At 42.5% G+C, this 22,379-nt stretch overlaps 1 protein-coding gene across 1 annotated transcript in view; it reads left to right on the forward strand.

Moving 5' to 3' along the window:
* Positions 1–1,197: 1,197 nt before the first annotated feature.
* Positions 1,198–22,379, forward strand: part of NMT1 (N-myristoyltransferase 1) — a 36,481-nt gene continuing 15,299 nt past the window's right edge. Inside the window, exons 1-3 of the mRNA XM_036268140.1 lie at positions 1,198–1,338; positions 18,889–18,997; positions 22,071–22,215. Of these exons, the coding sequence (XP_036124033.1) occupies positions 1,208–1,338; positions 18,889–18,997; positions 22,071–22,215 (385 nt within the window). The 5' untranslated portion in view covers positions 1,198–1,207. The remainder of the gene's footprint in view (positions 1,339–18,888; positions 18,998–22,070; positions 22,216–22,379) is intronic.

Below are 22,379 nucleotides of genomic sequence, written 5' to 3' on the forward strand. Positions count from 1 at the left end.
TAAAGTTTCTAAAAAACAAACAAAACTCAGGTATGATTACTCAATCACAGAGGTGAGACCCAAAAACGAAGCATTCAGTCAAGGCTAAAAGAGTAAGATGTTGCAGTTACCTTCTAATAACTGATTTTCTTAGATAGATTTATCAGACAATGAGACTTTTGTAGTGGTAAAGAATTAAGAGCGCCAAGGGCAGACAGATTTATATACTGATTTTGCCACTTACTAGCTACGTGACTGCAATTTACCAACCAATCATGGCCACATTTCTTCTTCCGTAAAAAAAAAAGCGGGGGGGGGGGGGGGGTAGAGTTCACATTCTAGGTGTATTAGGAGATTAAATGAGAAGTTTGAACATCTTTACTACAGAGCCTGGTATATAAGTGCTCAATAAAGAGTAATTGTGGAGGGCTGCTGTGGAGAGTGAAAGGGATACTGTGGAGTGGAGGTGGAAGAAGGCAGAGGGAATAAATGGTGATGGAAAAATAAAATAAAAGGGACACTGTGTGCGGAAGAGCTTTGTGGAGACCAGTACCTGGAGGTCCTGAAGCGGACACGTCTGCCCCGGCAGTCAAGTCTGCTGGCTCAGAAACAGTGCTCCGCATACCACAATCCACCGCCTCTCGTGAGGCCTTGATCTACCAACCACCAGAGGCCGCCCAGAGTCCCGAGTACAGGCGGCCAGGAGCCAACCTGGCTTCCTGCAGGAAAGCCGCTTTAAGAAAGCTTGATGATTCGGGCTACCGGTGGGTGGTCACACACGCGAGCCTTAGGCCCTCTTACCTACTCAGGAATGGTAACGGTTCTTAACGGCAGTCAGTAACGGATCACCTACGACCCGGGCACTAGCAAGGGCAGGCTGAGGTCAAACCTTGGATTTTGGAGCCTCCACGCCGGAAACCCTAAACTTACATCGAACTGCAATTCCCAGCATGCCACACGACCCTCCGGGTCGCGGAGCGTCGGCCCTCGAAGCGCGACCCAACGCCCAGTGTTTCCCAGTAGTGCTGGCCCCGACCTAGAACAGCCTCCCCTCTTGATTTCTGGGTATTGTAGTGCATCTTGTTCCGGTTTCCCGGGAATGAGCCACGCCTAGGTACGGCGTCCTTCGCCACAAAAACTACAAACCCCAGAATATACCGCCAGTTCCCCTCGTCCAATAGGAACCCCCCATGTAGCGAGGCGCGGAGGCCGGCTCTCGGGACTCAAGATGGCGGATGAGAGTGAGACAGCAGTGAAGTCGCCGGCCCCTCCGCGGCCGCAGATGATGGAAGGGAACGGAAACGGCCATGAGCACTGCAGCGACTGCGAGAACGAGGAGGACAACAGCTACAACCGAGGGTAACGAGATCCTCGGAGTCCAATTCCTGTCCAGTCTCCCACCACCTGGGTCTCTGGGGTGCGGGGAAGTCACCGGAGCTTAGTGTAACCCCACCCCCATATTTTTATTGGCTGAGACATTGAGATTCTGCCTGGCGATTGGTTGCTTTCTTTGTCATTTACCAAGGGTGGGTGCTCAGTGTATTAAGAGCCGGAGACATTCAATACTTTTATTATATAAAAGTTCTTCTCTGTGTGCTTCAGGCGCGTCCTGAGAAAAGAGCCTGTAGGACGATGGTTTTCGGTGGTACAACACAGGTCAACATAACAGTACAGTTCAAAGGGAATGTTTCTTATAGAGGTGTGTGAACAACGTGATTAGCAATAAATAATAAAACATTTCGCTGCACTTCATCTCCAACGAGGAAATTAATCAGGCTATACAAACCGTAATTATGTTGTAAAATGTCACTACCAGAGAATCTCAAAATATAAACTCACCTTATAAACCCTACGCAATTACTGTATAATAATGTTTTGTTGTATACTGTGACTGTTGCTCCCAATAATTCATGTTTCCTGAACAGTATATAATTAGATCTTCCCAGCATATTGGTTCTATTAACTGCAAAGTAGCCCCAAGCTTCAAGAAATTGAGTGATTATGCTTCTTGGACAGTGTTTGGAAGTGGGTAATACTGCTTCTCCTGTACTGTAGGGTCTTGCCTACTAGTAACTACTTGTTCCTTGTGCAGAAGAAACGTATCAGGCGTTTGAGTGTTGAGTTTTATTTCCAAGTCAGTTTTCAAGTCACACCCTATTGTTCCTCTTTCTTCACGGTGTTATCGTGGCTGGAGCTGACGCTCATTCCCTATTTATATCTATATTTACATATATTTTTTTTGATGTTTTGGATGAGTAACTTCCACCGAGTCTGTTGTCTGATTTTTGTAGTCATCTTGTCATTTGCAGTATTGATGGTATTCCTTGAGATAAAGGTTGGAATTAGGTCTTTGGATAAACTTTTTTTTTTTTTTTTCTTTATTGATATTAGAGAGAGAGAGGAAGGGAAGAGAGATAGAAACATCGATGAGAGAGAACAGATTGCCCCCCACTGGGGATCAGGCCCACAACCTGGGCATGTGTCCTTAAAGGGAATCAAACTGGCAACCTCTTGGTGCATGGGTCAGTGTTCAACCACCGAGCCATAATGGCTGGGCTTTTTGGATAAACTGTTTTAAAAAATTCTGCTACCTTGCAGAGATGAGAGAACATAAGATTGTTAAAGTGGTTTATAATCTACCTGTGATTAACCCTTAGGTTAAAAGATCTTTTATATTCTTCAGCCGGCATTAAAAAGGGCAAGAAGGTAGAGGAAAAGGAAGGTTGTCAAATTTGGTTTTATAAGACTGTGTTCTTTTGCTGTAACTCACAACCGATGTAATGTAAAAAAAAAGCCTTGTTTTGAAGTTTGATATTCCTAAGAATGGAAGAGCTGAGAAAGAGGAAATAGGAGGAACAGGAAGAAGGGAAAGCGCAGCCCTTCTGAATAGAGAGCACACTCAGAAATGAGAGTTGAATTAGAAAGTCATTTCAGAAGCGAAAGTACAGTTTCTTTGCTCTATATGTAGTTTCTTTTATTTTTCTGCCAAAGTGTTGCTCTGACCAGTTTCTATTGCTCTTTACTGGGTTTTGTTCCCTTTATTCCATGAATCATTTTGCAAAACTGCTCTGGTTTATTAAAGTACAATGAAGTCGTAACCTTTAAAAACTTTGAAGGTGTTTCTTTTTTTGGTGGTGATTGTTTTGTTTTGTGTTTTTTTCATCCTCACCCAAGGACATTTTTGCATTTATTTTCAGATAGAGCGGGAGAGAGAGGGGGAGGAAGAGAGAGAGAAACATCAATGTGAGAGAGACACATGGAGTGGTTGTCACCCACATGACTACAGCCGGGGCCAGGGACAAACTGCAACTGAGTTACGTGCTGAACCGAACCTGGGACTCTCTGGTTCGCTGGCCAACGCCCTAACCTCTGAGCCAAACTGGCCAGGTCTTGGTGGTGATTGTTTTATTTACAGTTATAGTCTGGGTGAATAAATTAAGTTTATTAGTATCTTAAATCTAGAGGTCTTTATAATAAGTGAGTTTGCGATGGCATTTGAGAAACAGAGGACCCAGGCTGAAGGACAGAGACTAGTTCTGACATTTAGATTCTGAGGTAGAGTCAACACTTTCCCATTAATTGTCAGAGTAGACGGTTTTAGGAAGAAACTGTATGGCACAGTGGGAAAAACATATACTTTGCAGTCATTCAAACCTGGTGTCAGTCCTGGCCCGTGTGGCTCAGTTGTTTTAGCATCGTCCTGGACACCGAAGGCTCACTAGTTTGATTCCCAGTCAGAGCACATGCCCAGGTTTCGGGTTCGGTCCTGGTTGGGGTGCAAACAAGAGGCAACCAATTGATGTTTCTCACATCGATGTTTTTCTCTCTCTCAAATGAATAAAAACATAATAGACCTATGACCTTGGGGAAGTTACTTAACGGTTACTTGTAGAGATTAAATGAGATAACATCTGGAATGCAGTCTTCCACCTCCCTCCTAGTCTTTCTTCAAATCTTTCTTCTCCCAGCTTGCCTCCCTGCCCTTATCACATACTGTATTTTTTGTGTCTTTTATCATAACACTAGTTAAATAATATATATGTCCAGTCCCTGCCTCACGTGAGTGTAAGGTGCCCGAGAACAGGGTTCATATCTTTGAGATGCCTGGCACTTAGTGTGCCTTAATGATTATATGCTGGATGAATGAATGGCAAATGTTTAATTTCTTAGCCTAGTGTTAGTGGCGTTTTATTTCTCCTCACTGAGAGGAAGGATGTCAGATTTTTCTTACATATACTCCTTCTTTCCCCCAAATAAGCCTCATTATAAACCATACTACAGATTTTGTGAAATACCTACAGAAATCAAGAATCTTCCACTTTACTATGGAAGTTTTCCACTGCTTTTTGGCTTCTTGAAATTTTTCTTGTCTTATTTAAAATGTTTTCAAAAGTGATATAAGAGTTGAAGGGGAATATCTCCCTTTTATGCTAATGATTCTCAAATATAATATGCAATTAGCTAATGATAGTTCAAATTGACCCTTATTCTCTTAGGCCTTTCAGGATGGGCTCACAGTGCTTTGTACTAATGAAATAAGCTACATTCATGCACTGAAATAATAGGAAATGCAGTTGTGCTAGTTTCTTATGTTCCTTTGCATATAAGTTTAGTTGTTGACTTTTCTTGTCATGTATTTCTTCCCTAATTAAACATTTAGTGAGTATAAATTTCATTTGTACATATGAACATATATGTGCCCATGCATACATGGATAGTGTACGTGTGTGTGTGTAGTAGATGTATCTGTGTGCAGTTTTTCTGTCAGCTTTTTTTTTTTTTTTTAATTCACTCTACAGATGAAAGGAGGGCAGCATTTTTACCATGGTTACTTGTCTGACATAACTTAGTTGTCCTGAGCGACTGAGAGGAGAGTCAGACTAAGGTCATCTTTATGCCACATCCCCCTGCAGTTCATGATTCATCTACATATCTACATATATGGTTTAATTTGCTTGTTTGTTTTTTGTGATAGGCTTTCCAAGAAATATCACTAAAAAATAAACCTTATTAGCTGGCAGATTTTAATTTTGGAGTACCAAGTATGTAAACTTTTTCTGGGTGTTTTGGAACAGGAAAGAACTTTTAAACTATTTTGTTCCTAGGATTCTTTGGAATTTATTTTGCAGTGTCATCGATACCATTGAGATGTTGGTAAGCCATGGGTCAAGAACCCTTTGAGCCCTGGCCGGTTTGGCTCAGCGGTTAGAGCTTCGGCCTATGGTCCAGAGAGACCCGGGTTCGGTTACCGCTGAGGGCACGTACCGCGGTTGCAGTTTGTTCCTAGCCCTAGTTGGGTCATGTGGGTGGCAACCACTCAATGTGTCCCTTTCACGTAGATTATCTGAACAAAATATAGAAAAATGCCCTTGGGTGAGGATTAAAAAAAAAAAAAAAGATAAAGAACTCTTTGATAAGGGATGTCTCTTTTTTATCCTGTTCTCTTACTCCATGGGGACAGGTTAAGATGGGTTCTTAAAAGTTTTTCTCACTTTCTAATTATGAGTTGTTATTCCATATGAAGAAACTTAACAGAAAAGTCTTTTTATGCCTTGGCCAGTTTGGCTCAGCGGTTAGAGCATTGGCCTATGGACCATTGAGTCTTGGGTTTGATTCCAGTCAAGGCCATGTACCTGGGTTTGTCCCTGGCCCTAGTCGGGGTCATGTGGGAGGAAGCCAGTCTCTGTGTCCCTCTCGAGTTGATGTTTCTCTCTCCCTCCCACTCTATCTGAAGATGAATGGGAAAATATCCTTGGGTGAGGATTTTTTTTTAAAAGGTCTTTTCGAAAGGAATTCCATAAGCTATCCTTACTTGCTTTTTAAAAAATTGTTCAGATTCTTTGAAAGTGGTTATTTCCGTATTTATTTGATGGCTTATAGCTGCATCAAGCTCTTGGAAAGAAGAAATCTTTTTAGTTTCTTTTTCTTAATCTCTCCCTTCAGCTTTTGCTTTTTCAAAACTAGATCAAAGCAGAAATGAAAAAAGAAACCTCATCGCTGATATCAAATAAGTGTTCTAATTTTATTTTGCAATTAAGTGGCAATTAAAAAGAAACTAATCAAGAGCTGCTTCAAAGAGAAGAGACTGGAAAGCAGAAGAAATGAAAAATAAATGAGAGCCTATTTCAGGGAGAATGCTGCTCATGGCAAACACGTTTTGCTGATTTTTCACATTGTTTAATTTGCTCACTCCAAAATTTCCCAGCTTTGCCAAGTTAACCGTTTCTCTGTAAAGTCTATAGATTTTGGGACCATAGATTTAGTAACTTTAGGAGGATGCTTGTTTAGCTCTTCCACTTTAACTGTTTATTTGATATCTGTACCCTGCTGGCCTCTCTTCTAATTCCCTAAGGAAGGTGCTTTTGTGATTGTTGCATTTAGGGCCCACAAAACATGGTGTTTTCTATTGAGAGCACACACAAAAAGAAACAGGGTTAATCCTTGTTTCGAAATTTTTTCTACCGCTGCTGACTTTGAGAGGCAGCTGAGGAGGACTCACTGTTGCGTTTAATAAGTGTTATCTCTTGCTATTATTACTATGTGCTGGGCACGTGGACTCTATGCTAAGCCCTTTGTATGGATTATCTCAGCTAGGCTTCACTTATAACTGGTTTAGCTTTTGTGATGAGGCTTGGGATTTGCTTCTCCAGTTCTCCCTTTGACACCCTGAAGGACCCATTCTGAACTTACAGATTTCTTTTGCCTACTGCATTGACGTCTACATCCTGTCTGTGAGTGTGAGTCTTCTCTTTGGATCTATTTAGTAACCCATGGACTTACCTAATTAGGAAGCTGATTGGTGATGGAGGTGGCTGGCCTCTTTAAACTCTCCTTTATGGACCAATATCTTTTTCAGAGGTCATTCTGGTGTGTGAAATTGCTACCAGCATTGAGTCATTGCTCAGAAAATTACTGAAAATGGTCTATGAATAACATTTGATTTGACCTTGGAGTTGCCAGGTTATATGGTCTAGCTCACCAAACCAACGCAGAGGATATGGAATTTACATTTCTGTCTCATTCCCATTTTAAACTTTTGAGTATATCAGAGCTTTTGTGACCCTTTAAAAACACACACGCAGACAAAGTAGTTTTCCTCCATGACAGGAATTGGCTTGTTCACCTCAAAACTCTGACTATCCCAGGGAGGGAAGAAGGTGGCAGTAAAAGCAATCTTTTGTAATCCCCACAACCTGCTGTTTTTCACAGGCCTCCTAGGGTACTTTGATGGCTGTACCAAAGTGTTTTTATTTTTCCTGTCATGTAGGATTCACAAGCAGGTTTTTATATAAATAACTGGAAATTTGCAGAGTTTGCATTAAGTGATCCTGCTGTCGCAGCAGTACGGAGGATAGGCAGCTGATACTGATTCATACCGTGTGGTTTCTACCTGGGCACCCTGGTAAATGCCACTTCGTTCACCTCTCTTTAGGCCTGCTGAGTACTAATAGGATTGCTGGTGAAGGTATCATACCTCATGAGTAAATGGATCTGCAGAAGGATTTCCAGATGTCTAAAATTGGAATCAAAAGGGTATTAGAGGATAGGATTTATTTTGTAAGTTTCTGTGGAAATTTTGAATTTTAGCCCAAAGAATTAATTTCCAGTTTTTGGGGGTAGTAAACAAGTGACTGGAAATTGTGAGTTTTATTTTCTGAACTCTTTTTTTTTTCTGTTGATCTTATAATCAAAGTTAAACCTGTGGGACTTCTGGTCAAGATGGCAGGTAGGTAAATGTGGTATCGTGTCCTCCCACAACCACATCAAAGTTACAACTAAACTACAGAACAACCATCATTCAAAACCACCTGAAATCAAGGTGAATGGAAGTCCTACAACTGTGGAATTAAAGAAGCAGCCACATCGAGACGGGTAGGAGGAGCAGAGGTGGATGGGCTGGTCCCACACCCACGTGTGGCAGATAAAAATCAGAAGGACACCTCGGCTGGGAAGGTCCTCCCTGAGGACTGAGGGGTCCCCATCCCACACCAGGCCCCCCACTCAGCGTTGCAGTACCAGGAAGAGAAGTCCCCATCACTTCTGGCTGGAAAAACCAGTGGGAACTGAGGCTCAGGGAGGTTGAGGCAGCTGGAGCCCCAGGCAGCTCCTCTTAAAGGGTGCGCGCACAGACTTATCGGACTCACTCCCTCTACGCTTGGAGAAGAGGCAGCTCGAGGGGTACCAGAGACATACAGGGAAGAACTGAGCTGTTTGGCATTGGAGCGAGGGCTGGAGAGGGGGCTTTCTCCAGGACAAATGTGCTGTCAGAAGCCTTTGTTCCTTTGGTGAGCCCTTCCCTGGGGCGGCAGACAGCCGCCATATCTGGGACTCCAGCAACCTGGCTCACACTGGTTGCCCCACCCTGGTGATTCCCTGAGGCCCCACCCCACCCAACTTTCAGGCCCACCCAAGCTGTTGGCACTTGCTTAAGCATAGGATTGGCCTGTCTTGGATCCTGCTTCAGGTTTTCCTAAATTCTTTCAAACAAGCAGCATCTGGTCTCAGCTAGCCCCATACCTCTCATTAAGTAATACATAGAAACAAACACAGGGAGGCAGCCAAAATGAGGAGACAAAGAAACAAGTCCCAAATGAAAGAATAGAACAAAACCCCAGGAAAAGAACTAAGTGAATTGGAGATAAGCAACCTAACAGATGCTGAGTTCAAAATACTGCTTATAAGGATGCTCAATGAACTTAGTGAGAACCTCAGCGAACTTAGGGCCTCAAGAGCATAAAAAAGGAGCAGTCAGAAATGAAGGAAGCACTGCCCTGGCCGGTTTGGTTCAGCGGTTAGAGCGTCGGCCTGCGGTCCACAGAGACCCGGGTTCGGTTCCCGCTAAGGGCATGTACCTTGGCTGCAGTTTGTCCCCGGCCCTGGTTGGGTCGTGTGGGTGGCGGCCGCTCGATGTGTACCTTTCACATCGATGTTCCTCTCTCTCTTCCTCTCTCTCCTTCCCGCTCTATCTGAGTAAAAAATGGAAAAATGTCCTCGGGTGAGGATAAAAAAAAAAAAAAAAAGAAATGAAGGAAGCACTAACTGAAATAAAGAATAATTTACACAGATTCAGTAGTAGAGTAGGTAAAGCCAAGAAGCCAACCATTGATTTGGAATATAAGGAAGCAAAAAACAACTAATCAGAACAGCAAAAAGAAAAAGGAATCCAAAAAAATGAGGATAGTGTAAGGAGCCTCTGGGACAACTTCAAGCGTGCCAACATTCGCATCTTGGGGGTACCAGAAGGAGAAGAGAGAGAACAAGAAATCGAAAACCTATTTGAAACAATAATGGCAGAAAACTTCCCTAACTTGGTGAAGGAAACAGACATACAAGTCCAGGAAGCACAGAGAGTCCCAAACAAGATGAACCCCAAGAGGCCCACACCAAGATACATCATCATCAAAATGCACACGGTTCAAGACAGAGAGAATCTTAAAAGCAGCAAGAAAAAAGCAGTTAGTTGCCTACAAGGGAGTTCCCATAAGACTGTCAGCCGATTTCTCAAAAGAAACTTTGCAGGCCAGAAGAGAGTGGCAAGAAATATTCAGAGTGATGAAAAGCAAGAACTTGCAACCAAGATTATGCTATCCTGCAAAGCTGTCATTTAGAATCGATGGCCATATAAAGAGTTTCCCAGACAGCCCTGGCCAGTTTGGCTCAGCGGTTAGAGCGTCGGCCTGCGGTCCGAAGAGACCCTGGTTCGGTTCCCGCTAAGGGCGCGTACCTCGGTTGCAGTTTGTCCCCGGCCCTGGTTGGTCGTGTGGGTGGCAGCCACTCGATGTGTCCCTTCACGTCGATGTTTCTCTCTCTCTCTCCCTTCCTCTCTCTCCCTCCCACTCTATCTGTACAAAAAATGGAAAAATATCCTCGGGTGAGGATAAAAAAATAAAAAAATAAAAAAAGAAGAAGAGTTTCCCAGACAAAAAAAAAAAAACGTTAAAGGAGTTCATCACCACCAAACCATTATTATATGAAATGTTGAAGGGTCTTTTTGAAGAAACAGATAAAATATATGAACAAACAGCCCTGACTGGTTTGGCTCAGCAGTTAGAGCGTCGACCTGCAGTCCAGAGAGACCTGGGTTCGGTTGCCGCTTAAGGGCACGTGCCTCAGTTGCAGTTTGTCCCCAGTGCTGGTTGGGTTGTGTGGGTGGCAGCCACTCTATGTGTCCCTTTCACGTTGATGTTTCTCTCTCTCTCTTTCTCTTCCTCTCTCTTCCTTCCACTCTATCTGAATAAAAAATGGAAAAATGTCCTCAGGTGAGGATAAAAAAATATATATATGAACAAACAAAATGGCAATGAATACATATCTATCTACAGTTGAATCTACAAACAAAATGAATAGGCAGAACAGAAACAATCTCATAGATACAGAGAACATTTTGTTGGTTGCCAGATGGGAGGGGAGTTGGGGGAATGGGTGGAAAAGGTGAAGGGATTAAGAAGTACAAATTGGTTGCTAGACTGACCTCAAAGAGAAGGGGGTTGGAGGGTCGGAAGAAATAAACCAAAGATCTTATATGCATAACCAATGGACACAGATAACTGTGGGAAAAGGCAGGAGGAGGGGGGCGGCAGTGGGGAGGAGGAGGTCAATGGGGGAAAAATGAGGAACATCTGTAATACATTCAACAATAAAGATTAAAAAAAAGTGAAACCTGTGGTCTATGTATAAGACATTGGAGCCATTTGATGTAGTTACAGTGGAGCTTTTTTGTTTTAATTCTTATAGGAATAGGATAGGTCCTAAGGAGGGAGAAGACAACAAATAAGAAAATTGATAATAAGAAAGCTGATTATTTGAAATCTTAACCAGTTGCTCTGGCTGGTTTGGCTCAGTGATTAGAGCGCCTGCCCTTGCACTGAAGGGTTGTGGGTTTGATTCTGTCAAGGGCACATACCTGGGTTGCAGGTTCGATCTTTGGCTAGATCTGCCCTGTGTGGGAGGCAACCAATAGATATGTCTCACATGGATGCTTCACTCTCCCTGCTCCCTCCCTCCCTTCCATACTCTCTCAATAAAAAAGGAAAAGGAAAAATATCCTCAGGTGAGGATTAACAAAAATAAATAAATAAATAAATAAAATGAAATAAAATCTTAACCAGTACTCTAATGAGCACAGCATATCCACTGCTTTCATAGAATATTAACATAGCTGTCTTATGGAAACATTACTATAAAGATGTTTCCTGACCCTTTTTAAGCTCTAGCTTTTCAGAGTTTTATTTTAATCTGTTATGCCTAGAAAGCATCAGTCAAGCACATATTTGTTGAACTCTTAACTGTGTGCTCAGCACAACTAGAAGTGCTGTGTGAAACAGCTGTATAAGCTGTGGTCCCTACACTTAAGGACATTTTTATTTCATTGGGAAGCCAGGAAGCAGCACATTATATATAAAGTATTAAATTGGGAGATTATAATCTTAAACAAATCAAGCATTAAGGAGGGCCAGGGAGGGAGGCTTTTGTGTAAAATATGGCTCACTCTCCTCATTGCCTTTAATACCTGCTCCTGTGATACACAAAGTCTGTTTTGGGGTCCTGTGTGATGAAACAGTGTTGTTTTGGCTTTGGAGATTCTCAAGTAAATTCTCACAGGGAATGAGACTGTTGTGTTGTGGGAGGAATGGGCCAAATCTTTAGAGATTGGTGGCTTTTCCCTGCGTACCAGTTGGTTAGTCAGTGACCAATTTGTTTCACATCTTGGGTCTTGGTTTCCTCTTCTGTAAAAAACAGAAGCCCTGAGATTCCTTTCAGTTCCCACTGTAACAGCTTTCTGTTCCTAAAACACACACCTTTGAGTGGATTTTGTCGTTCAGTGGAATTGAGAGGAGACCCACCTTAAGACCATCACTGGTCATGTTGTCAGGAAGTTTGCTGCTCCATTGCTCTCTGTCATCTTGTCCTTCCCTCCCATCCACTCACAAGCCCTGGCACTGCCTTCTGTTTCTAGAGATAAGTACTGAGGTTTATTTTCCACCTCCTCCCTCTAGCCCTAACATTCTAGCAGAGCATAGTATTTCTTATATGTTGGAACTTAGATGATTTTGACCTCTGGGTCTGTCATTTTGCTAATTCATCCCATGTTCCCTAGATTGTTCGTTAATAGCTTGGGTTGATCAACTTTACTTTAGAATGTAAAGTTCAAAATTTTCATGTGAACTCCCACCTCTCTTTCCATTGTAGGCATGTATCATTCCCCCCCACTCCCCCACCCCCCAAAAAAGAAGGCAAATTTTACTAGTTCTCTGTTCATTATTTTGGAACCAAATGAACTAAAGTTGGATCTTGATTTGGTGTATTTCAAGGTTCTAATCTATCACTTTGGAGTATGGTAAGGTGATTAGCAGGCTTAGAGAACTCTGAGAAATTTCTGTGTCACTTTGCAGAATCCCAGTATGCCCTGGGACATCTACCCAGTGGTTATGGACTTCAGGTCCCTTTATACTATGCTGAATTCACCAGCCGGTATGGCTCAATGTATTGAGTGACATCCCGATGCAATTCCCGGTCAGGGCACATGCCCAGCTTTCGAGCTTGATCCATGGTAGGAGGTGTGCAGGAGGCAGCCAATTGATGTTTATCTCTCTCTTCCTCTGTCTCTAAAAAAAATAGAATAAAAACCTATTTAAAAAAATACACTATGCCGAATTCTTTTTTCTTTTTTGTGGTACATGCCCCTAGTGGGAACTGAACCAGGGACTCTCTGGTCCACAAGCTGACATTCAACTGCTGAGCCAAACTGTCTAGGGCATTATGCCGAATTCTTAGAGGAGGGATGGCCTGGCTTCTCTGTGGTCCTCTGGTTTGGTTCTCCCTAAATCCAGATTGAGGCCATTCTTCTGTGAAATGATATTGGCTTCCTAATGCTTCTTTTTTTTTTTTTAATGTCCAGAATTAGAATCTGATTTTAGTGGTGGATGAACAACGCTGAAGAGAAATGGGTTCTTTTACTTATTTACTTATTTATTCATTCAGATAGAGAGGGAGGAAGAGAGAGAGAGAATCATCAATGTGAGAGAGACATACATCGAGTGGTTGCCACCCACACAACCCCAACCAGGGATGGGGACAAACTGCAACCAGGGTACGTGCCCTTAGCGGGAACCAAACCTGGGCCTCTCTGGTCCATAGGCCGACGCTCTAACCGCTGAGCCAAACTGGCCAGGGCCCTAATGCTTCTTGAAGACCTACTCTGAAGGTCTCTGAGCTTGGTTCCTTGTGAATAATTATAATCACATTAAAAGCTAACTCTGATGTGGGCTCCTTGGAAGTCTCTTCTCTGAATCTGTTGACTATAAGACCATGGTGAGTTCATTATATGTTCTCATGGATATGGCTCAGTGCAGTAATATCTTCTCTTTTTCTTACGTGAAATTGTGTTTATAACTATCCAGTTGGTTAATATGTAAGTGAGGATTTAAAAAAGAAAGAGTGGGAGAAAGGAAGAGAGAGAGACTCACCAGTTGGTTACCTCCTGCACGACCCCAACCAGGGTCGGAACAAACTGGAACCAAGGTGCATGCCCCTGACCGGAATTGAACCCGAGACACTCTGGTCCACAGGCTGATGCTCCAACCGCTGAGCCAAACCAGCCAGGGCTTTTTATTATTATTACTACGGATTTCAGAGAGAGGCAGGGAGAAGGAGAGAAAGATAGAAACATTGATGATGAGGGAAACATCTGTCAGATGCCTCCTGCATGCCCCCTAGTGGGAATTGAGCCCACAATCCTGGCATGTGCCCTGATCTGGAATCAAACTGGGGACCTCCTGATGCATAGATTGATGCTCAACCCCTGAGCCACACCAGCCAGGCTCACCTTGACCTTTTTGATGATTTTTTCCATAGAATTATAAAAAATTATTGTTACAGTAATTAATATACAAGGACCAGAGAATATATTACATAAGCTGAAATGCAAAGGATTGCTAAATTGTATCAACAGTGGGATGCTGGTTTGTCTCCTAACATCAACCAATTTTTTTGTTTTGTTGTTTTTTTGTTTTAATCCTCACCCGAGGATATTTTTCTTTTATTTTCAGATAGTGGGAGGGAGGGAGGGAGAGAGAGAAATGTCAGGAAGAGAGAGAGAGAGACGTCGATGTGAGAGAGACAGTCGACTGGCTGCCTCCTGCATGACCCTGACCAGGGCCAGGGATGAACCGCAACCAAGGTACGTGCCCTTGATCAGTATTGAACTCGCAACTCATTGGTCCACAGGCTGATGCTCTGACCACTGAGCCAAACCGGCCAGGGCACATCAACCAATTTTTAATCCTTCTAATGTTGCGTGTAATCCTGAGACCGAAGTGAGAATATCTCTGGGATAAGAAAACCACATACAGTTGTCATAAGCTGCAAATGGGCCTCTGTGTGATAACAAAATTTAGTTATTAAAAGAAAAACATTATCGCCTTGGCCGGTTTGGCTCAGCGGTTGGAGCATCAGTCTGCGGACCAGAGAGTCCTGGGTTCGGTTCCTGCTAGGGTCACATACCAAAAAGAAAAAGAAAAAAGAAAAACATTATCTTCGGGACATAAATGACTTTATGGTTCCTGTTCTTTTCCATGGCCTTGGAGGTCTTGCTGAGCTTCTGGTTTTAAGGAGATTACCTTATTTCTCCTCTGAATGTTATCAGTCTTTCTTCCATGTTATACTTTCTATGTCTCATTAATGTAATAGGTAAGAGGGTGCACTTGCATGTAGACTTCATGGCCTTCCTTTTGGGCTAAAGTAACCTCCAGCCTTCATTGGATCTTGTGACTTCATAGTCTTTGCATCAGGAAGAGGCTTGATACCTTCCAGGCTAAGAAGCTGTTGCCACTGTAGGCTTTCAAGCATGGGAGGGAGGCATGGCAAGCCATTTTCACAGCGGGGAGTTCCACAGCTGTAAGAGTTTAGGATGATGCAGAAAGGTTGTGACATCGAGACCCAGTAAAGATTGGAGGTAACTTTAGTCCATATGTAAGGTCATAAAATCTGGATGTGAGTGCTCCTACCAGGACTAGGAAGAGATGAGTCTGAAGACATTCTACAATATGAAATGGCAGTACCTGGTTACAAATTGCCTCTCTCTACACAGTATGAAAATATAATTAATATAGTGATCCAAGGCATTTTAAGATCATGAAGACTTTCTGAATTATAAAATAAATAAAGCTTAATTGGTATTTACCATAATGTATGGAAAATATATTTTATACTGTGGCACCTATAATTCTTCAAAAGTTGGTTATGTAGAATATATAGCTAAAACAATGTCCTAAACTAAGCTGATCCTGCAGATTAAGATTTACTGTACTCTCCTAATGTTGACTTTTTTTTGCTTTCAATTCTATTTATTTATTTAGTTTTTAATTTTAGGAAGGGAGAGGGAGAGAGAGAGAGAGAAGAGATAGAAACATCAGTGAGAAACATCAACATCCATCGGCTGCCTCCTGCATGCCCCCTGCTGGGGATTGAGCCTACAACTGGGGCATATGCCCCGACAGAAATCGAACTGGTGACCTCTTGGTGCATGGGTCTATGCTCAACCACTGAGCCACGCCAGCTGGGCTCAGTATTGTCCACCAAATTATAAATAATTTGTTCAAGAATCTTGATCAGATAATTATGAGAAGTTATAAAATATACAGGAGATAATTATGGTTCATAGCTTTTATTTGTCACCCAGTACCATTCCTGGCATGCAGGCATGCTTAGTCCTACCCACCTCCTTGCTTATTCCTTCAGCGGTTTTTTGTTCTTAGGTAGGAATAGCATATCTAAATGGGTCAGAAAGATTTCTGAATTGTTGACATATTATAAAAAAAATTAGATTGAAGATACTGTGCCTTGATTTCAACTCTAATTACAAGTGATTTACTCTTTTAAAAAAAGTCCCTAACATTATGTATTTCCAACTGCTGTGGCCCATGAATACATCTTTATTAAAAAGATGTAAAATCCTAATACCTTTGCACACCGTGCAGAGTGAGCATGGAACAGGAGAGTTCCCTACCTGAAGCCTTTTTCCTCCTCTCTGTGACCACCTCTACGTCTTTTAGACCCAAGTGTGCCCAGAGGCTTGATACCGCATGTATCTGCTTGCCAGATATTTCACTTGCACCTACTAAAAGGCAGAATCCTCGTATGAGTTTCCCCCACTGGGGACAGGCCCGGTGTGCCTTCCGTTCCAGGGGATACCTAGAGTGGGTGCTGGCTCCTTTAATAGGTTTTCACGTGTAAGAGAATCCATTTCTGAGGACCAGCAGAGATACTGACTAGAATGTTTTAAGGAAGAGAACAATCCAGAAAGAAAATCCAATTAAGGGAAATGTTTGCAGTGAAGTAATCCCAAGTGGGACTTGGAAGTGGGAGCAGGAACCTCATAAAATGTGTTCAGATTCCATCCTCCTTCCAAAGGACCTTCTCTGTGCCTCCTCACCTCTTCTTATTCCCTAACAGAGCTTCCTTTCCTTCAATGCCCATGTCCTTTTCTTACCCCCAAACACATAAACCTTGCTTCTTCCTTTCCAGAGAAAACTTTTATCATCTCATGTGAAAATTTTAACCATCTCATCCACGTAATTAAAATCTATATAGAAAGTACCATAAACGAACTGTGTGATCCTGGCCTCCCAAAACGGGGATTGGCTTTGAAAGCCCCACTGCAGGCTGCTGCCACCTTGGGCTCTTGCCAGATCGATGGATCCGCTGATGGGCTTCCAGGGCATACTTGCTCCTGAAGCCTTTCCCACACTCGGGCCGCATGTTAGAGTGGATGTGCTGGTGACTTGAGGGGAAGAGTAGGTAATGCGGAGGCCACAGTCAGGGCAGAGTAGGGCTTCTGGCCTGTGTATGTACACTGTGGATAGCCAGCAGAGAGGTATAGGCAAATAGGCTACAGCTGGGAAAGCTGTAGGGCTTCTTGCCAGTGTGCTTGCGCTGATGGAGGGGTAAGTGAAGTGACTCTTGCAGTCCAGTGTGAGCCCACCTGTAGGTGTCCAGGAAGAAGCCCTCATCAGAATCCTCACCCACAATGGGCTTTTCACTTGTGTGGATGAATTATGTTAGAGCAGGTACCTGTGATGAGAGAAACTGGCCTGACACTGGTCATAGGGGAAGGACTGCTCCCCAGAGTGGACCCACCTGTGGTTGGCCAGGAGGGAAGAAACGCTGAAATTGCAGCCACAGTATAGGCAAGAGTAGGGTCGTCTGTGGGTGGGAGTATCTTTGAGCCAAGGCTTAACGGAGCTTCACCTAGAATTCCAGTAGAGCTCTGGGCAGGCAGCTTTGTGATTGGGGCCAGGTGGCGTGCGGGATGGCAGCCACTGCTCGAGAGATGTTCCCATATCCCATCTCTTTTTGTTTTGGACTCTTCTCCAGCCCTTCTCTTTCCTCACTCCCATCCCTGGATCCCACAACCTTTCCCTCACCTCTGCTGACAGTTGCTGGGCTCTTACTCTCTGGATCCTGGATCTCCCAGCTCCACACCTCCACCTCTCCTTCCGGGGCCTGAAAATCCAAGGGGAAACCCAGATGAGAGGTTGGACCCCACAGCATAAGAAACCAGTAGATGATGATTGATTTTGATTTCTTAATGAAAGAATTCCAAGGAGGATGGCAGGGTGATACCAGGTATTACTCCCAGGCTGGCAATGCCAACATCAATTTAGACATGGCAGAAACCGGTGACAACAGTAATTAGGAAAGCAAGCTGTAAGGTGAACCTTAAAATTCATCAATAAAATGAAGAAAACCCAGAATCAAAACTATTTTCTAAAATCAGCAATAATTGGGAGAAACATTTTGGAGCAAATAAATTGAAAATGTCAAAGAAACTGTGATAACGTGATTTGTGTCTCAATAAAGATATTGAGAGACAATACAGAAAACGATAAAACATGGTAGGAAACCTAAATGCGGCTGAGAAACTGTTTTTGCTGCATTCATTGGGTGTGTCACAAAGAAGGAAACCAGCATGAGGAAGTCCCCTTTACCCCATTCATACTCACAACCATGATTCACATAATCTCGGTGGCAGAAATGGCTGGGTGCTTCACTTTTCCCAAGATTCCTAGTACTGGATTTTCCCTGTGGTGATCATCCAGTCTTAACCAGCTGGCAGTTGTCCTCAATTCTGCAGGCCTAATTTAGGCATTTTTCATGATTGACTATTTTGAACACAGAATACAGCAACATTAAATCACCTTTTTCCTTATTGTTTCCTCCCTTTCCAATACTGCCTTGTGCTTTAGATACAGCTGGGGAAACTCATTAAACCTAATGCATTGGGAGGGTAGGAGTGGGGGTGAGGAAGGGTTTCCACAAATACTACTTTTGGTTGTCATCCTTTTAAAATTAGGGCTCTAGCCCAGCTGGTGTGGCTCAGTGGATTGAGCGTAGTCCTATGAACTGAGGTCATGGCACATTCCCAGGTTTCAGGCTCAATCCCCAGTAGGGGGCATGCAGGAGGCAGCTGATCCATGTTTCTCTCTCATCTGTGTTTCTGTCTCTCTCCCTTCCTCTCTCTCTCAAAAAATTAATAAAAACATACTTAAAAAATAAAATAAATTTAGGGCTCTGCCCTGTTAACAATTGTCATTTGCCTTTGGTGCCAGCAGCTTGACAATCTAAAGAAAATAAACATGTAAAATAAAGGCAAGAACAGAACAGCCCTTTTCAACAAATAGAATATTCCTTGCAAGTGTTCCCTCCCTGGAAGCCGATGGGAGTGGAAGGAGAGCTGTGTTTTCTGGTGTCCTCCAAATGCCCCTTCTGGGAACCTGGATTTTCTAGTCTGCTTCTGAAGCCAACAGGCTTGATTAAAGAAGGTCTGGCTCCACAGAGAGCTCTTTGTCAGTGTAGCCCAAAACAGATGAATTTTTAAAAACCCTGCATCAGTATTTACTTGTCTTACAGTGGTTTGAGTCCAGCCAATGACACTGGAGCCAAGAAGAAGAAAAAGAAACAAAAGAAGAAGAAAGAGAAAGGCAGCGAGACAGATTCAGCCCAGGATCAGCCTGTGAAGGTAACAAGGAGGTTCTGTTTTCTTGCTACTGAGAGTCGATTTTTCAGACGAGAGAGTTTGGGGATAAATGTATAGGAACGATTTAGATTGACAATCTCCACTGGTATTACTTCAAGATGGAGGAGTTGGATCCCTCTGCTGCCCTCTGCCGCCCTAGACCTAGGTGATGAATCTGCTCTCATACCTTAAGACACAGCAGGTTAGACACTGACTCCCAAGCATGATGTCCTCTGAGAATGCACAGGTACATAACTGCATGTGGTGCTGTGCAAGGTGCTGGATGGAGAGTAATTACGTTGTGCCAGTCCCTGTCGCCTAGAGCAGTGGTTCTCAGCCTTTTCCATCTTAAGCCACCAGCACTGTGGGAATACAAGACCTGTTCTTTTAAGGCAGACCTTTATATATTACAAGCATTCTCTTAATGCCATAGTCATTATAATGACAGTCATGAGTCCCACGGTCAGTTTCCGAATTCCACTAGCTGAGAACCACTGGCCTAGAGGTGACCACCACCTAAGACTGGACCCAGAGGTATAGGTAAGGATTGTTTTGTTTTTTAAATAAAACAATATTTAAAAAAGAAAACCTTTTATTTCAGGTTAGTACTGTCTTCTTTGAAGTAGGCCCTGGGGGAAGTTTGAAACATATTCATAATTCCTCTTTTAAAATTGCCTCTCAAATAGTTTTATAAGCTTCATGAGAAATTTGGTTTCATTCTAATCTACCTACACTTTGTTTCATGCCTCAAATGATATGTTCCAACTTCAGTCTTCTGTCTTATTGAGGTATGGCTTCAAATAGTTTTTTACTATTTTCAGTATCAAACCCCCCTATGAAAAAAAAATTACCACCATTATTGACCACAGTGTTGTCTAGATTCTTGCCAGGCACTTCAACATCCCTACAAGGTAGGTGGGGATCTTCCCATTTTAAAGATGAGAGAGGTGGCTCACCCAGCTCTTTCAGTCAGTTCTAGCCTAAGCCCATGCTTTGGCTTTAAGGATTTTTGTTTGTTTTTTTGTTTTTCTGGAGATGGATATTTGGGTGACTCCAGGGTGATTTGATCTTGAACCTATATTGAAATGGTTCTCTTTGACTAGAAAAGTTTAAAAAAACACCATTTACATAGTTCTTTTATTTTCCTCTTCACAAGAGTGATGAAGTTCATTGTAGAGGATTTAGCGGGGGGTGAGGTGGGGGAGGGGGAACATAGTAAGAGGAAGAAAACAAAAATCACTGATAATCCTGTGGACGGAAAAGGGGCAACATACTAAACCTGACAAGTTCAGGGGAGGCCTATGTGGTGACCTTACAAACTCAGAGACCAAAAGTAACCACACAGGATGGTCTGAAATTAACACTTTCTAACTGAAAGCGAGTCATGGTGGGTAGTCATGTTCGCGGCTGGTAATCTTCCCCGACAGATCTTTACCTTAACTGAGCCTGTCTTACTGTCTTTTTGCATCTACTGTAATACACCTTTGGTACCCCCACCCACCTACCCACACACACACACACTGCACCAGAGCAGAGACCACAAAATCCCTCGTTGTTGTTGTTATTGTGTTCATTGTTAACTGCTAACTATCCTATACCCACAAATGTAAAAGAAGTATGTCTTTTAGGTTTACTTTTTATCCAATCCCAGAGATTCTTCCCCTTTGCTTTCTCTTGCCTCCCTAATCTATCACTAGTGGATTTTATGTAACTCCTTATGCTTGTAATGTGTAAAGTAAGGTACTAAACTGCCATTCTCTGGAGAGTTTTCTCAATCTGTTGAGATTTTGCTTCCCAGCAATTGCCGTCAGTTTGGCTCAAATAAACTCATAAAAATTCTCTACAGGTTTAAACGTTTCTTGTGTTGACAGTCCTACCTCCCAAAGCAATGTAAACATGTTGGTTTGTAGTCTTCCTTTCCTTCACAATCTAAAAAGGAAGTATGAAGTGTTAGAAAAAATTATGCATATTTTTGTATTCATAAGCCTGACATAAGACCCAGAAGCCATAAAAAAAATTGACAAATTTCAACTTCTGTGTAAAAGTCAAAAGATATACAATAAAAATAAGATAAACAACAGGGAAAATATTTGTAATACATGAATCAGTCATTTTAAAATAATGAATAGATAGTTCACAAAGAAAAAATAGAAATGTTCTATCGGTGTATGAAAAGATGATTAAACTCATAATGAAAGAAATGGAAATTGATGCAGTATTTTTTTTCTCTGAGATTGGCAGAGATTAATATTTGGTAAACATTATGATGAGCTTCTGGACAAACACACCTCATAATACTATTCATCGGTATATTAATCTGTTTTTAGAGAGCAAGTTAACAACATATGTTATAATTTCAAATGTACATATCTGTTGACCAAGCAAGCCTCCTTTCTTAGACTTTATCCTGCAGGAATACATATATAAATGAGCAAAAATAGATGTATAGGAAAGTTTATTACAGCATGTTTGTAACACTGAAGAACAGGACCACTAAAATGCCCATTGGTAGGGGGTTGGCTGAATATGCTGTGGTCCATGCACAGTTGTTAGAATGGGCGAGTGTGTGGCCACATGGAAAGGTCTTTTAGACATAGTGTTTAAAGAAGAGCATTTTGTAGCATAACACACTAGATGTTCTGGTTTTAGTTTTTGAAATTGTGTGTGTGTGTTTGGAACTTGCATGCAAAAACTCTTGAATTATATTTGCCTCTTGTCATTTTGCCTCCTCTATTAAGACCGTTGATGACAAGGATTATATTTGAGGGGTGGGGATGTTGGGTTTTTATTTTCTGTATGAATTATACACTTCTGCATTGTTTGGAATTTTATACTGAGCATGTATTCTGCCATCAAACATGACAAGAAGGGGAGAAATCTTGTAGGAAGCACCCACCCATAGAATTGCTCATCGTCAACAACTTTTTCTAGTTGTACAATATGTGACCTCTGGGTTTAGGACAGAGGAATCATACCCTTTCTTTGAGTTGTAACCGTTAACTGTTGAACCTGTAATTAATCTAAGATGCTTATTAACGTAATGGGCCTTTTGTTTCCCCGACTTTGTCTTGTTTAGATGAACTCTTTGCCAGCAGAGAGGATCCAGGAAATACAGAAGGCCATTGAACTGTTTTCAGTGGGCCAAGGACCTGCCAAAACAATGGAGGAGGCCAGCAAAAGAAGCTACCAGTTCTGGGACACGCAGCCCGTTCCCAAACTGGGTATGTATATGCTTTCTTTCCTAGTCGAGGGCGATGGCAAGGGATGTGCCTTAGCTGTGCTAAGGGTTCCACACTGAATTTGCGAGGGAGGACAATAACGTCTTGGTGGTTATTTTTAGAGGGTAATTTTGAAAGTGCAGTACAGAAAAGGCTATATTCAAGGA

This window comes from Molossus molossus, unplaced genomic scaffold, assembly GCF_014108415.1.
Source record: "Molossus molossus isolate mMolMol1 unplaced genomic scaffold, mMolMol1.p scaffold_m16_p_19, whole genome shotgun sequence".
Lineage (NCBI taxonomy): Eukaryota > Metazoa > Chordata > Mammalia > Chiroptera > Molossidae > Molossus > Molossus molossus.